At 45.2% G+C, this 17,279-nt stretch overlaps 1 protein-coding gene across 3 annotated transcripts in view; it reads left to right on the top strand.

The window, feature by feature from the left end:
• ERG (ETS transcription factor ERG) overlaps nt 1–6,907 on the top strand; it is a 172,526-nt gene extending 165,619 nt beyond the window's left edge. For all 3 annotated transcript variants that reach the window (XM_059392353.1, XM_059392355.1, XM_059392354.1), the window contains one exon: nt 4,947–6,907. In XM_059392353.1, the coding sequence (XP_059248336.1) occupies nt 4,947–5,467 (521 nt within the window). In that variant the 3' untranslated portion in view covers nt 5,468–6,907. The remainder of the gene's footprint in view (nt 1–4,946) is intronic.
• The last annotated feature ends 10,372 nt before the right edge of the window (nt 6,908–17,279 follow it).

Genomic DNA, 17,279 nt, shown 5'->3' with positions numbered 1-17,279 from the left:
GATTTCCATCTAGTTCTACGACTGTTCAGACACTGGGAAAACGCCTCGGTGCCTGGCAGGTGGGCAGGTCGGCAGGTCTGCACTGGGGGTGAAGACTGCACATTGTGTCACAAAACCATCCTCCCTGGGCCTGGGGAAGGCGCCAACATCCCCACTCAGGGCTGGAGGATAAAGACTTATTTTACCCCGCTTATAATGAATTAGGCCTTCTCTCCATCTCTCCTTGGGCTGCCTGTCCAGTTGTGTTCATGTGGCCTTCTGACCCCAAACCTGGAATGTCTTTCATCTTCCTGTGAATGAGAATGCCTTTTCCTGTTTGATTCTATTTTCCTATTCTCTGATAAATAAATCCTTTATCACTTAAAATTGCTGCCTTTGCTCTTTGTACAGTGCAAACTCTACTTAATCGTTTTAAATGGAAAGGTGACATCATCGTGCATACGTGGGCAGGATAATGAGAGCATCCCAGTGTCTCTGTCCCAGATACTCATTTGATGTGCATTTGAGGGGCTGTATTTCTCCTGCTGAGAGGTGTGTCCCTGCAGAATTATGTGATGGGTCACATATAAGCCATGCAGCAGCTTTATGTCCCATTAGAACGCTGCACATTTAAGGTAGCTTCTCTAACGAACTGAAGTTGACTTTTCTGTGAACGTGCTTTCTCGGGTGGCTCCCCTGATGCTAACAGGATACTCTTCAGTGGTGGGCAGGAAGCATATCCAGCGTCACGTGCACCTAGACACTGGTGTTAGGGATGTTTTTGCCATCTATCTGGTGATGGGAGTGTCTGGTCTTCCATTGGGGACATCCCAAGCTGCAGGCCCAGGGAAGGGACAACCTGGAGAGGGGTAAGGAGAGTGGAGATGTGTGCAGAAAGCGGGGCCCAAAAGCAATGGTTTGTGCCGTGATTTGGATGTAGGCTTGGAGTCTGGGTTCCAACCCCTGCTGACCTTGGGCGGGATAAGTCACTCTACCTCTCTAGGCTCTAATGTCCTCACCTCCACAATGGGATCTCAGATGATTGGGGGGGGGGGGTTAAAAAGACATATAAATATAAAATGTTCAGAACAGTGCCTGGTGCATAGTAGGCTTTCAGTGACCATCAGTCAGCCCTGAAAATACTCTTTGCTGTTCTTCGTGGCCAAAGGGGGCCAGGGGCGGGGGACTGTGTGCAGGGAAATGTGTGCACAAGATGGGGGGGGCACTTGGCTTCCTTTTGTCATCTTATAGCTCTAGGCAAGGTGTGTGCCTCTCTTTAAACTCTTGATTTTCAGCTCAAACATTCGTGTACTGACTATATCCTTATTGTGGCGCAGCAGGATAGTACCATTACCATCACCCCCATTTTACAGAGGAGGGCACTGAGGCATGGAGAGCTGGGTGAGTTGTCCAAGGTCCTGCATGTGCCAGTGCCAGGAGTCCTCAGAGGCAGTGACGATTCTAAAGTGGTAGCTTGCAGCCACCATACTGCCCTGTCCTCTACCAAGTCCTGCCGGAGCCGCACAGAGCCTGGGGCAAAGTTTTCCCCCTGGGACGCACCTGCTGCCTGGAGCCTAACATGGTGGAGGGGCCAGGCCATGCACAGGGGTTTCTTTGCAGCATAGCCTGCTGCGGTAGAAAGTGGCTCTAATGGGCTACCACCCTGTGCTCATTGGGCACCCCCTGCTCTGCCACTCCATCAGGTGGTGGTCGTGGTGCCCCGCTTTGGGGACACCTCTCCTACCGGACCCACAGCTGCTGAGTCTTTCCCAGCTCTGCTTTTCTCTGTGCTTTGTAAGCATTTTAGATGTTTTGCCCTTTTCTGCTCAGTCAACCCTCTTTGCTACTGTTATTTCTCTTCTTTCCTTTAATTGCTTTAAGAGACCACTTTCCTTCTAGAAATTAAAGGATTGCCTTTCATTCATTCATTCTATTTCAGGCTGCACCCCTCCCCCTTTCATTCCACTGGGCTCTCCTGTGGGAGGACAGCTGAGAGGTCTTTGTTCTTCCCACCAGTCCTGGCTATTTGGTTAATTATCCTAGATAAAACCAAGGCTGTTACCAAGACAGGGCAAGAAAACAGATGTGAAGCGTTTTCCAGAAGGAAGGTGATGGACCAGGGGGGAGGTGGCAGGGCTCTTGGGGGGCAGATCCCAAATGTAAGAGCTTCTCTTTCATTTTCTGTCTTGGCCAGTGAGCAACCCAGACCCCTCTAAGGCTTCCTAAACCTTAGGTATCCTTGTTTTGGATTCCCTGTTGTATGTTCTAAAATGCACCGCTGTCGTGCATCAAATGTTACTGTTTTAATTGCTCTGAAATTTGTGGCCACAAGGATCTCAGTTAACCTAGCACTGGCTGAGTTCTCAGCAGCCACGTGCATCCTTGACAGTTCTTTCACAGTGAGAAAACCTGCCCTATACTGGGAATACAACGGATTTTGTTACGAATATTAAATTTAACAATGAATGAGCTTGACGTTGGGTTGTATTTTGTAACATTTACTTAAACAGGAATTGGTTTTCCATTTTTGCTTTTGTGCTTGGGTTTGGAAGCTGACAAATTTTGTTTAAAGATCTCTGATTGCCATAGACCCTTGAAATGCTCAAAGGCCTGAACCCTGTGTCTTCAGGCTGCTGGGTAAAATGGTCTAGAAAGAAATTGCTCATCTTTGAATTTTCAGCCATGAATTTAGGTCCCTGACTTTTTATTTCTTCAGGAGCAGGAGAGATGGGAAACCAGTTTTGTCCATGGGTTCTCTCCTATACACGTTTACAAAGGAAATGGGCAAGGGACAGATTCTTAAGAGCAATGCCAAGGTTTGAATAAATACCAAGTATTTTTCTGGCTATTTAGGAAGTTCTGTGTATTTATGCAAGATCTGTGGAATTAATCTCTCTGTGGGAGGAGGCTGACAGAGAATATTTATTTTCAGACAACTCTATGTGTTTATGTTGAAGCATAAGTTGGAATGTTAAATAAAAAAATCCAAAAAAAAAAAAAAATCCATGTTTTTCCCTATTCCCAGGTCCGATATGGAATTTTTTTCAAGTAGTAATCCTTTGGTTACAATTTATATACTAAAACCATATGGTTTTCTCATACCATTCTTTGTATTTTTTTTTTTTAAATGCATGTTAATGAGATGTTGGGGGCAACAGAACTTGATTGGGAACAGTTTGACTATGTGGTTCGGAAAAAGCATAGGCTTCCATTTAGATGAACGACAAGCTGTTAATATATTTCAAATGTATTGCAAGACTGAAAATGATAATTTTCCAGAACACATTCAGAAAAGGCTGACCTTTCTCACGACGCTATTGTATGGATGAATTCACAAACATATCCATTTCCATGTAGTCAACGTGGAAACAAGGATTTACGAGTTGGACAGCTTATATAGGGAGCTAAGGAGGGGGGGAGGAATTAGGAAAAAGCAAATTTATAATTGACTTTTGCACAACATCAGTTCCCTGAAGAGTTGCCAGTTAAAATTGCTTTAATCGTTTTATCACATCTATTGATATTTACTGAACGTGTAATAAAGAGTAATCTTTTTGGTATAAGCCCAAGGCAGTGCTGTAGCTGGAGTTTCTGTGGAAAGACCTGCCTCTTATTTGCTTGAAAAGCTTCTCAACTCTGTTCAGCACATCTTAGCTTCTCCCCGTGCTCAATACTGCTGTTGATATTTACATGCTTTTCTCCTGTGGGGAACCGTGAATCATCTTACAGTGGTATAACATGGTGGCTAGAACGACGTGTCCGGATGTCTCTCGGAATTTATTAAAACCTAAAAGCCACATCCACACGTCTCCAATGGGATAAAAAAAATTCTGGCCATGTCCCTCCACCCCCAAACTACATGAGATGTCAGGTGAAGCTGGAGTCTCATTTGGCCCCCAAAAGGCTCGCAGCCACGCACCGTTCTTCTTCAAGAAACTCTCCTGAACACAACTGGTGTCGCAATGCGGGGGCAACACATAGATTTCCGTTACGATGCAGTCGCCTAAGTACTGGAAATAGGTGATCTGGTTTGAAAAAGAGCCAACCTTTTTCTAAACTTCCTCATTCTGAGTGGGTTAATTCTGTTCTAGGAAAAGTTTTGACAGAGTTGCTTTCTGGGTGCCAGCAAAATGTTATGTTAGAAATAACGGTGTTTACTTCCATTCTCTAGGTTTTTCCATAAACTTTTAGAAGTTCATTTCCTAAATCTGACTTTTATTATTTCGCTTGACCTTGCCAATATAAATGGTATTAAGTCATTATTGCCATCGACATAATGGCACTTTTTGCTTCACAAAATAGGAAAAATAAGCCCTTTCACCCCTGAAATGCAAAGTGGACTTGGCTGGTCTTCTAAGGAAGTCAGAAATGGATGGGACCAACCTAAACTTGGCCCCATAGGAATTCTTTGCATTCCGGAAAGGACTCGGATCTGTGGATCCGAGAGTCACCAGGGATCCTGGCCTTGGGTCAGGTTCCCTAGTCACAGGGCTTGGGATAAGGATATACTTGTGGAAGTGATCAGTAAAGTGTGTGTTTCTGGGGGAGAGGCGATGATGAAGTGGAGAGGGCAGGGGTCAGGCTGTGGGGGCTAGTGGCCTTACCCAGAACCTTGCCATGGTCTGATCCCGTGCGGAGATCCGGAATACGAGCAGCTCACACAGTGGGCCCCTCCCTGGGGCAAGGAGATCGGCTTCTCACCCATGGTGTCAGCCTCTCCGTCCGTGGGCTCCCTGGGGTGGGTGAAACAACTCCTGTCCAGCCAAGGGTCGTTTTCTGGAGAAGAGGGAGGAAGGCTGTGGGACGAGAGCTGGGGCCACCCCCAGCAGCTGAGGGATGGGTACATGGGCGGGCTAAGGGATTTACGTGGAACACCACTAGCACCCACTTCTGTCACCGAAGAAACAATGCCTTCTGCTCGGAGCCTGTTCTCACGGGTGTCCTGTTTCCTTTTCCCACCTCGCTAGGGAGTGGACAGATCCAGCTCTGGCAGTTTCTCCTGGAGCTCCTGTCAGACAGCTCAAACTCCAACTGCATCACCTGGGAAGGCACCAATGGGGAATTCAAGATGACCGATCCTGATGAGGTTGCCCGGCGCTGGGGAGAACGGAAAAGCAAACCCAATATGAACTACGATAAACTCAGCCGTGCCCTCCGCTACTACTATGACAAAAATATCATGACCAAAGTCCACGGGAAGCGCTACGCCTACAAGTTTGACTTCCACGGGATCGCCCAGGCCCTACAGCCCCACCCTCCAGAATCCTCTCTGTACAAGTACCCCTCGGACCTCCCTTACATGGGTTCCTATCACGCCCACCCTCAGAAGATGAACTTTGTGGCCCCTCACCCTCCGGCCCTCCCTGTGACATCGTCCAGTTTCTTCGCCACCCCAAACCCTTACTGGAATTCGCCAACTGGAGGTATATACCCCAACACGAGGCTTCCGGCCGGCCACATGCCCTCACATCTGGGCACTTACTACTAGAGCCGGGAGGGAGGCCTTTCCCAACAGCATACGATCACCAAGAAATTGCCACAAACTCTATTGGAGAACGTGAATCAAAAGTGCCTCAAGAGGAGTGAAGTAGCTTGAGTGGCGCTGGGGAAGGAAGCCAGGGAAGAGATCCAAAGACTCTTGGTAGGAGGGAATTACTAGAGTATTTCTACAGGAAGAAAGAGGATGCTACAAATGTAATGTATACAGACATATCATGTGTGGACCAAACCTGTAAAAGACATTGTAAGTAGAAGTATGATGTCACAAGGACAAAGTGCCAAAGAAAGTGTTCTTGAGAAGTGTACAAACTTCCGAGGAGAGTTGGGGTCCTGCTGGTGCCAAGGGGGGATGAGAGTAAAGGGACAGTGGTAACGCAGTCTTGACCTAACACACCAATGGGATGTCATTGTGAGGAAAACTACCTGTATTTAAAAATAGAAACATATCAAAAATAAAAAAGAGAAAGAAAAGAGATTGCGGCCCATGAACCAACGACCACATGGAATCAGCGACACGGGCTGTTTTGGTGGGAAATCAGATTCTTTCCATTGGGTGGAGAGCCACCAGCTCTTGCCAACCCCTGAAGACGACCCAAGGCTGCCAGCTTTATCCCGGACAGTGTTGTGGGGACTGTGAGCCCGGCGGGGCAGCGGGGCTGAGAACGTGTGTGCGGACAGGGAGCCTGCGGGTGTAGATGGAGGGCTCGAGGAGGTGGAAGAGGAGGGAGCGGAGGAGGAGGCGGCGGCCACGGGGCTGGGAGAGACATGCGCTGAGCAGAGAGACTGGACTTAGGACAGTACAGACACTTGGAGAAGCGAATGGAGGAGACTTGTGGGTTCATTGGTCAGTGTTCTACCAAACGCAGTATTAAGAGTCCCGCACAGCGGAGGAAGGGGGAAGCCGTAGGATTCCCGAAACAAAAATATGCATCTCTCCTTTTTTTTTTTTTTTTTTTGTTTGTTTGTTTGTCAAAAGAAAATTTTAACTGGAATTGTCTGATATTTAAAAGAAACATTCGGGACCTCATCGCAATGTGGGGGTTCCGGTCCCCACAGGGTTCAGGTAAGAGCTGGCCTCCTTGGATGTTGCCATCTGCAACCACTGAGGCATTTGGGTTAGGCAGAGGCTCCGGTTTCCCTGTCGAGTCGCGAACGCTGTGCGTTTGTCAGAATGAAGTATACAAGTCAATGTTTTGTTTTGTTTTGTTTTTTTCCTTTTTATATAATAATTATATAACTTATGCATTTATACACTACGAGTTGATCTCGGCCAGCCAAAGATACACGACAAAAGAGACAATCAACGATAGAATGTGGCCTTGACTTTTAACTCTGTATGCTTAATGTTTACAATATGAAGTTATTAGTTCTTAGGATGCAGAATGTATGTAATAAAACAAGCTTGGCCTAGCATGGCAAATCAGATTTACGCAGGAGTCTGCATTTGCACTTTTTTTTTTTTTTTTTAAGCGACTAAACTTGCCTAATAGAGACGTGTGCTGGGTTTTGTGTTAGAATTTTGTTTTGTCCAGGAACTCATGCAAGTGAGAGCCAAGCAAATAGGGGATTAGGTGCCCAGACGGAGCTGGCTTCTCCAGGCCCTTCTTGCTGACATTCTCTTATCCCTAGCCTCTCCTGGAGCAGAGGACCCAAGGTTTCACACTGGAACCTCCATGTTTGTGCCCAGAACGGAAAGAGGCCTCTGAAGCCGGGGCTCTGACAAAGTCCACATAAATGTCTGGTCAGAAACTCTCTCTTAAGTTCTCCTGTGATCCTAATACGTTTGCTGAAGGGCAAACAAGCCACGGCTCTCCGAGCAAACTGTTCTTGTTGGTAAATCCAGCGTCACAGAGAGCCACAACTTCTCGCTCTAAAGAAACGAGGGATAGCATCTAAATTTGCCATGTGGTCTCCCTTTCAGAGGACCTTGCCAGGTCTTTCTGCACCGGGAGGACCTAGGAGTCGCCGTTGGGAATTCACGGGCCTTGAGCCTGACATGTCACCAGACACGGTGTCTATGATCTCGTGTCGATTTCCCTTGACATCTTTTCTCTTCTGTGTGTCACAGGTGCCTCCAACCTTGGCCAAGGTGAAGGCAGTTTGAGCAGGGGATACAAAGCAAGTGAGAGACAGCAACACTGAGCAACTTCTTAGCCTGAGTCAGTTTCTGAATTGGCCCATTTCATAGCTGTTGTGGGGCTTGTTTTGCACTTTGTAATCCTTTTGCTATTAAATCGAGTTGCCAAACCTCTGTGCTATGGATATTTTGGCAGTGGTCCTTCAAGTCAGTAGGATCCGATTACCAAAGCTTCAGACACTCTGCATTACTTGGATTAAAAGAAGGCCAACCATCAATCATTTTGCAGCAGCTTGGGAAGGGTCCATAAAGCGCCTGTATCTCCTTAGGGAGGAAAAAAAAAAAAAAAAGCATAAAAGCTGGCAGCTGGGGTGACCCAAACCTTTCTAATGGAAAAGATCGGTCATCTTTATTTTGCAATGCAAAGTCAAGGACACCTACAGTCTGCATATAAATACAAGTTTACTGGGATAATCACTCAACTCCACTCCTCCAAGATTATATCATGAGCAAAATAATAAAAAGAAGACCTGATTATCATATTCAATCTTAGCAGATGTTTTCAGTTAGGTTCTCCAACACACCCCTCCCCAACCCAGATTATTAGCAAGCTTTATGGCAAGTGTACGCCACAGGGATAATTTTGGATAACATGATAATGCTGTGTTCTCCCAAATAAATACTACTTACATCACATCTCAAAATAACATTAGCTCTCTGCTCCTGTCTCAATCTGACTGCAGAGCATCTTCAGTTCATATCCGTAATCGAATATGAAACTTCTCTCCCTCTGCTTCTCCCGTCTCTGGGTTGGCCTTCATGGACGCTCCCTGTCCCTGTGCAGTATCACTTCTCCTGGCGGGAGCTTTGTCCACGCTTGTCTTCTATGGACTCTGGGGCTTTGTCATTAGTGGGATCCCTGCAATAGCCTTGGTGGCCTCTCTGCTCTTCCCAACTCTCAGGCAAGACTTCGTTTTTGCTCCCACTCTAATGCCTTTGCCAAGTCTCACAAGGTTGATGGCAAAGACGCCTGTCAGGACTAATGCATTCAGAGGAGTCATTGCCTGTCCCACGCACCTGTCACCTGGGAACAAGGGCCCAGAGGGGCCTTGCCCAGGATGGGGGCGTGGCCGAGACCGCCGATGCTCCGGAGGTGGGCGGTGATGGCAAAGAGGGGAAACACCAACAGTCCTGCAGGCCCCCGGGGGCGCCTTTAACTGTGGACACAACACAGCATTTTAAAAAGCCTTGTTTAATTGGTCTCTCATCTCGACACCTGATTACGAGTTCTGGGATGGCTACTCAGAGAAGAAAACAACACTTCGGACTACTCAAAGTTACAGCGATTTCTGTTCCTTCTCTTTATCTTAACCTTGGCTTTCAGAATGGATTAAAATGTTTTCATATCCAATGAGGAAAAGGTTGGGTAAAGAAGTCAAATATTAAAGGGAAATAGGACCTCTTTATTTATCAGAGAGCTGTGGTTCTCAAAGTGGGGTCCCAGGGCCAGTAGCATCAACTTCACTTGGGAATGTAATAGACATGCAGATTCCCAGGCCCCAGCTCAGACCTCCTGAACCAGAAACTCTGTGGGTAGAGCCTTGCCACACATTCTAACAAGCCTTTGGGTGATTCTGATGCATGCTGAGGTCAGAGAACCATTGCAGCGGAGGGAAAGAGAACCCATGTCTCCATGTGCAATGTTCAGTGGGAAATATCAGTCCTGTATAGGTTTTCTTGTGGCCACATGAAAACCCACCATCAGGGAAGCTAGTTGACTCTGGATGTGTCCTCCTGAGTTATGGGCCCTCTGAGGAGCTCTCCTCCCTACTGTTAATTCGTCCCCATGTGTATTAGTTATCTACCACGCAGGAACACATGACCATGAATCCAGCAGTTGGAAGCAATGCACATCTATCATCTCACATTTTCTGTGGGTCAGGGGTCCAGACCCCAGGTAACTGGGTCCTTTGCTCAGGGTCTCACGAGGCTGAAATCAAGGAGTCAGATAGGACAATGATCTCATCTGAGGCTGGGATTCTTTTCCTAGCTCACTGGATGTGGCAGATCTCAGGTCTTGCAATTATAGGGCTGAGGTCTCATTTCCTTACTGGCTGTCACTCTCAACATTTCGAGGCCACTTAGAGTCCTCACTGAATGGCCCTTTCCACAGCAAGGCAGTTGCTTTTTCAAGGCCAGCAGGAGACTCTCTTTCATGTTGAATCTCTTGGACGTTTTTTAAAAAGGATCCCCTGATTAGACCAGGCCCACCCAGAATAACCTCTTTTTAAAAATTAACACAAAATTACCCATCATATTCACAGGTCCTGCTCACACTCCAGTAGAGAGGTTTGGGAAGGGCATGTACACCAGGGGATGGGGATCTTGGGGACCAAATTAGAATTCTGCCTACACACCATGGATATATGGCCTGTCTTCTAACTTGTTTTAAGTACCTCTGGTCAATCAAATATCCTTAAAATTGCCCCGTAGACCAGCCACACCTCAGTAGCCTTGTGTATCTGAAACCATATGCTCCGTGGCTCCCTCTCTCACTGGTAATATGGGCCTCCTTCAGCCTGTCTGATGGTCTTATTCTGACCAATCTGAAAACCTTTATGTTGAAATGTAAGGGCTAATGCTAACTGCTCAACAATATTTACACACTTTTTTAATTCTATCTAAAAAGCAATGCAAGTTATTTCTGTATAGAAGGAAACATGCATACTTTTCTGACTTATACTTTTTATTTTAAACTAATTTTAGAAAGCAAAACAGCTTCATTCATTTTCTCATAAAAGTTTTTCACAAAATATTATTCTGTCGAGGCAAGCCATAATGTTATTTGATTCTGATTTGTGCCAGAACATGTTGAATTACAGACTTATGGAAGAAGCAAGTTAAACGTAAGAACTTTATGAATAAAAGAAATAGAGGAGTTTTTCATGCTCCATAGACACACAGCATTTTTTTCTGAAGAAAACAATACCAAAATGGTAGTCAAATTTCAATCTGGGAGGACTTCATAAAATGATTTTGAGATTTTACAAGGTCATGACTGGCTGAATAAGCATGGCCAAAGAATACTCACTAAAAGCTAACACTCACCTGTAAGGAAGTTTCCAAGGACAGACTCCAGGCCTCTGCTCTTGACCTTACTTATCCACACTTTCCTAGGATGAAGACATCGAAGGTACATTGAAGACAAGCCCAATGGGTTACTTGATGAATAGGTTACACGAGGACATTAGGTTATATGACGAATGCAGGATTCCAAATAGCAGGCTGAAGGAACAGGGCAAATTTAACAAACTTGGTGGAACTCAATGATGTTAGGACCTGCACTATGTCAAAAATACCTGGGATCAGAAGCACATATGAAAAGAAATGCATGGTTTTGTGGGCACGTAGAATAACCAGCGTTTAATGAGCTAAGGGCTGGACACCATACGAAGCACTTCAAATGCATTCTTTCACGACTCCTTCTAATTGCCCTGGTGATATGAATTAAAAGTAAAGCTGCTGACATCCAGATTTGACAATTTGCTTTGTTTACCCAAGGTAAGTAGATGAACTGATACTTGTTCCTATACTATCTGACTCCTAAACCTCTACCCTTAAATCTGTTTTTCCTCACCACTGCCTAAACTTAGGTTGCATTTTTCTAAAATGGAATGTAAAAAAAGGAGTTATTTATTGCATTTTTGAACGGATTCCAATATCATTTCTGGACATAACACTTGCCAAGGGACACAGGCCAGTTAGAGCAAGTCCAGTGGAGAGAGACGAGGGGAATGAAGGAATGCAAGACCATGCCATGGAGGAATGACGGAGGCACGGTTCGGTGGCGCTCATGGGAGCAGGGCTGTATTTATGGCCCATCAATCCAGGACCCAGCATGGTGCACGGCAACATTAGGCTGCCAGTAAATGTCTTCAGCTGTGCGCATGAGTGAACATTCAGAAAGGTAATGTCTGGACCAAAGGTGGACTCAGTGGGGTGCCCACGGGCCAGACTCAAGGAAGAACGCCTTAACGGAGAAGCTGCATCTGGAATGACCAACCTTGGCCCAGGAGTTCCTGGATGCGGGTGTGCTCGCTAGGGACCACGTGACTATTTACCAGATGTTTAGCAACACTGGGTAAGTGGACCACTTAGCTGTTTAGGACTTTTTCACTCCTATGCAATTCGGGTTCTGCCAAGTGATTTAATGTCATATATGCATGTACAGAGATCAGGGAAGAGGGGTCTGAGGCGCAGGACCGCTGGGCAGCCTGCCTCTTGCACGCCCTCCCTTCTAAGGGACGAGTGCAATTGGGAGTCAGAGGTCCTCGAGGTGCTAGAATCCTCCCCTCACTCGCGCCGTGGCTCTGTGTCTTCGGGTTGACTGCAGACCCCCCTGCTCAGAGGTGGAAACACGTCCTGTCTGCCGGGGACGCAGGGCCAGGTGCATGGCCAGAGGCGCCGGCCGGTGGCCGCGCTGAGCTCCCCCTGCACGGGGCCTCCCTGGGAAGGAAGACCCGCCTCCTACAGCACTTTTTCATGAACCAGGCACCGTGCTGGGGTTCGCTGGTCACAGCCTGCTCGGCATTGGACATGGCACGGCTCGAAGCACGTCGGGCTTCCCCGGAGCCTCGGCCCAGCCCCGGACGAACGTTCCCGCCTCTCGAGGCACTGGAGGCCGGCAGCCAAGGCCGGTTGCCTCCTAAGAGCCTAAGGAGGGGTAGGGACAGAAGTTACGCTGTAAGAAAGAATTCGGGGTAGAAGCTATGAAGCTGTCCATTCTCCTGACAGACGGCAAGGATCTTCCAATAAACTGGTGGAAAGTAGCGATGGGAGGAAACGAACCGCTTTCTTTAGAGAAGACAGGCCAAGCAAGAAACATCTACTTCCGGTCTACTTCCGGTCAGGGCAGGTCCCGTCTCTTCCTGTGGGAGCCAGCGGAAGAGGCGGGGCAGAGCAAGAGTAGAGAGGGGCTCCACTCCCTTGCTCCACCGCCAGAAACACGTTTAGTGGAGAATAATTGTTCCCCTTTAACAGTGGTACCAGTCTCAGCTAGGTCAGTAGGACGGTTTTCCTTCGAAGAAATCCCTGCTCTCCTTTTTCTTTTTTTTTTAAGTAGACGCCAGGCCCCCAACAAGGAGTTTGAACTCAGAACCTTGAGATCAAGCTCTAAGATGAAATTAAGAGTTGGAGGCTTAACCCACTGAGCACCGCCCCCCTGCCCCGCCCGGCCAGGCGCCCCTCGTGTCCGCTTATCCGTTGTGCTCCTCTGGCCCAGCGCATCTCGAAGTGGGGCTATGCAGCCGTCACTGGGTTTTATTGTTTTATTTTTAAAAGATTTTATTTATTTATTTGACGAGAAGAGAGAGATCACAAGTAGGCAGAGAGGCAGGCAGAGGGGGAGAGGGAGGCAGGCTCCCTGCTGAGCTGAGAGCCAATGCGGGGCTCGATCCCAGGACCCTGAGATCGTGACCTGAGCCGAGGACAGAGGCTCAGCCCACTGAGCCACCCCGGCGCCCCAGTCACTGGGTTTTAAACCAGTGCTCTCCAGTCCATGCTTACAGCTAATTGCTTTATTCCAGTTAAGTAGAAAACACTGATGCGTTCTATAGCATTCACTCAATTAAAGCTGAGCCCTTGTTAAGATATTTAATTCAATTTCAAATGGCTGTAAAGCAGGAGAAAGGGGATTTGAATGAGACTCTCTGACTCCAGGGCATAGGTACTGCACTGCTCTACCTCTCAGAGAAAGTTGAATGAAGGGGAAGCCTCGTAGGATGGACAACCATCCTAGGACGGGCAAACAAATGATGATTCATGGGATGGTAGAAAGGCAGGTGAAGGAGGGAAAAGCTAGTAGGAGAGGAAGACAAGTGGAAGGAGGCTGAACCGTGAATGTGTGACCTTCAGTTGTGTGTGTGTTGTCCAGGATGACTCTAGCCAGCAAGAGACTGAGCTGGGATTATCTCCAGAGGCTTCATGACAAACCCGCATGAAAGGACCCTGTTCTTCCTACAGAAGATACAGAAAAGTGTTAGAGTTCTTGGCCTTGGAGAGATTACAATCTAGAAGGAAGGAATGGAAAAAAACACGAGTGTTTCAAAGAGGGAGAGGTCCTGCTAAGTGGGCTGATCAGGGAAGTCTTCTTAAAGGAGGTGGTATTTCAGGAAGGGGGAGGTTTTTGATGCATACTCTGTGTTCTAGGCAAGGAGATTTTCTTTTCTTGAGCAAAAGCGTGGAATTAGAAGAAAATTAACCTTCATGAAAGAAACATGCGAGTCATAAAGAAAATGAAACAGAGAAATCAAGGACATTTTGATTTATAAAATAATGAAATGTCGGGGCGTCTGGGTGGCTCAGTGGTTTAAGCCACTGCCTTCGGCTCAGGTCATGATCTCAGGGTCCTGGGATCTGGTCCCGCATCGGGCTCTCTACTCGGCAGAGAGCCTGCTTCCCTCTCTCTCTCTCTGCCTGTCTCTCCATCTACTTGTGATTTCTCTCTGTCAAATAAATAAATAAAATCTTTAAAAAAAATAATGAAATGTCAAATAGGATGTTCATTCTTGTGCATAATGGTGACATCTGAGGTGTGTGTGAGACAGGACATCTCTTGAATCTGTGAGGACCACATTTGAAGAGGCGTGATGCTTATGGGTCTAACCTACTATGGTCTATTGCATGAAGGAGGGTTGAGGCACTAGAGAATAAAAAATGGACTCTGCACACATCTTAAAATATAAGTATTCAAATGATAGGAAGTTTGGGAAAACATTTCTAGGACTTTTTATTTTTTCAAGTGACCCCTATCTTTTCCTTGGACTGAGTTTATATTAACAATTTCTGAAAAATACACCAATATTGAGAGCTTATCTGAAGACTTGAAGTTGGAGTAAGTGAAAGGATATTTGAGGTTATCTCAAATTGTTGTGAGATATGAGAGAAACGTGATAATAGCAAAGCAGTTTCCTGGAAGGACCCTCTCTACCTTGGAAGTAGAAATTCATTAACTCATTCATTTAAAACAAAGATCTAACCTACAAGAGCAGATATGAACTTACTTCCAGCAGACTCAAAAGTAAATGGAACACAAGCCCTACCTTCATAGACTTCAGAGTCTTATGGAATTCATGTCCTCATTTGAAGGTGAAAGAGACTCTAAGAAGCTAATACACTTCTTAATGCATGGGGTGGGGTGCCTGGGTGGCTCCATTGGTTAGGCATCTGATTTCAGCTCAGGTCTTGATCTCAGGTTCATGATCTTAGGTTCCTGAATCCAGCTCCACGCACCCCCCCCCCCCGCAATCCGGGAGTATGCTTCTCTTTCCTTGTGTCCCTTGCCCTGAGCTCATGTTTGCTCTCTCTGTCAAATAATTTTTTAAAAAAATCTTAAAAACAAATAAACAAAAACAAAAAAACATGGGGCAAGAAACAAGTAGAGCCTGACTGAGCACAGCATTGTGATGTTTGCCAGGTGCACTTTCTTTTTTTTTTTTTTTTTTTAAGATTTCATTTATTTATTTGACAGACAGAGATCACAAGTAGGCAGAGAGGCAGGTAGAGAGAGAGAGAGAGAAGGAAGCAGGCTTCCTGCGGAGCAGGGAGCCCGATGCGGGGCTCGATCCCAGGACCCTGAGATCATGACCCGAGCCGAAGGCAGCAGCCCAAACCACTGAGTCACCCAGGCGCCCCGCCAGGTGCACTTTCAACCACTCACTGCTGCAAGAACTCAACTCAGAAACATTATGAAGTTGGGTAGCTGTTTGTTAGTATATTTACACAGGTGCTGACCTTTGGTGGAATGATGCATACCTATTATTATTATTTACTTAGTACAAGTACCTGATATTAACTCTCAGAACCTCATGCTTCCAACACTAGGTCCAGGATGGAGTAGCTGGAGTTGAGTTTATGAAGGTTCTTGAGGGAAGAACTATTGAGAACAACATGTAAGAGATAGGAGTGCTAAGATGGGAGGGAGATCGGGAAGAGTTACCCAAAGAATGGGAGATTATGCTCTGTGGGATTCACAAACAATGCGGACCTGCACTATCATGCATGTTTAGGCCCTGCAAAGTGAAAGGAATTCAGAGATGTGGCTGAATAGAGCCCTTAGGGAGCTGGAGCCCAGTTTTGGGGATTCCATCTCCATCATGGACCTTGCTTGCTTGACACTGAAGCAAGGCTCTCTACAGTTTGGGACAATGAGTGTACACTGAACACAAGAAAACTTTCCATTTCAGGACCTAGAAATGGAGGTGCCCATGGTAATGATGACACGCAAGGATTCAAAGTTCTCACCAACTCCTGGTGGGAACAATTTTGTTTTGATTTTAAAATAATGTAGTTTCTTTCACTAGATTCATATTCATGTATCAATATACTTATTTATACTTATTTCAGTTATTGATAACACGTGGAAAAAACAAGATTTAAGATCAACAAACTTGCTCTAATGAAGCTGTTTCCAACAACTGAAGAATAGACTTTGTTTTCAAACACATATGGGTCATTTATAAAAATCACCATTTGTAGGCTTATTAGGCAAATCTCAGCATGTATAAAGGGTTAAAATCATAAAACACCTTCTCTGACTCAAAGTAATTATGCTACATGTCCATTAAAAAATTTAAGCAGAAAAATTATACTCAAGAAATATAGCAGTATTTTCAAAAAAGATAAAATGGAAGCTAGAAAATATTTATGACATAATAAAATGAAAATATATACCAAAAATTTGTGGAATGTAGTTACAGCAGCACATAGAAGTTTATAGTCTTTAATATTCACATTGGAATAGAAAAGTGGATAAAAATAGTCAACCAGATATCCATTTTTAAAAGTTAGTACAAGAACAGGGGCACCTGGGTAGCTCAGTGGGTTAAAGCCTCTGCCTTCGGCTCAGGTCATGATCCCAAGGTCCTGGGATCGAGCCCCACATTGGGCTCTCTGCTCAGCAGGGAGCCTGCTTCCCGCCCCCACCCCCCCACCGCCTGCCTCTCTGCCTCCTTGTGATCTCTGTCTGTCAAATAAATAAATAAATTTTAAAAAATATATAACAAAACTTCCACAAATCATTAACTATTAAAAAACTGAGAATATAATGTGACTTCTTTAACCTGATAAAGGGTATCTATAGAGGACATCCAACAAATGTAAAACTTAAAGGTTTAAAATTGAAAACATTTTCTTTCATTTTAAGAATAAGAAAGATGCCTACTATTACCATTTCTATTCAAAATAGTTTCAGTGGTTCTCACTGGAATACTAAGACAAGAAAAGGAAAAATTTAAGCATTCGAAAGAAAGTGATGACTATTTCATTATTTACAGAAAATATGGCTGTGGATATAGAAAATCCAAATTAATCCTTAGGTTAAGGTTTTTGAATTTATAAGAGTTTAGAAAAGTTTTTGAAATAAAAATTCAATTGAGTTTCTATATGCTAACACATACACTAGAAAATTAAGCTTAAAATGTATTATTCACAATAACATAAAATACATAATGTCTAAGAATAAATAAAATAAAGGTATACAAGATCTTTATGAAAGAATAATAGAACTTCTTTGAGAGACATCAAAGAAGATTTAAAGAAATAAAGGGAGGATCATGTTCATAGAATTGATGATTCAGTGTTATAAAGATGTCTATTTGCAAAATCACCTAGAAATTCACTGCAATTCCTGTCAAAAACTCCCCAAAGTTCACTGTCTTCAATGATA

This window comes from Mustela nigripes, chromosome 2, assembly GCF_022355385.1.
Source record: "Mustela nigripes isolate SB6536 chromosome 2, MUSNIG.SB6536, whole genome shotgun sequence".
NCBI classification, from domain to species: Eukaryota; Metazoa; Chordata; class Mammalia; order Carnivora; family Mustelidae; genus Mustela; species Mustela nigripes.
Note: the sequence above shows the minus strand (reverse complement) of the source record. Positions and strands in the feature narration are given on the sequence as shown.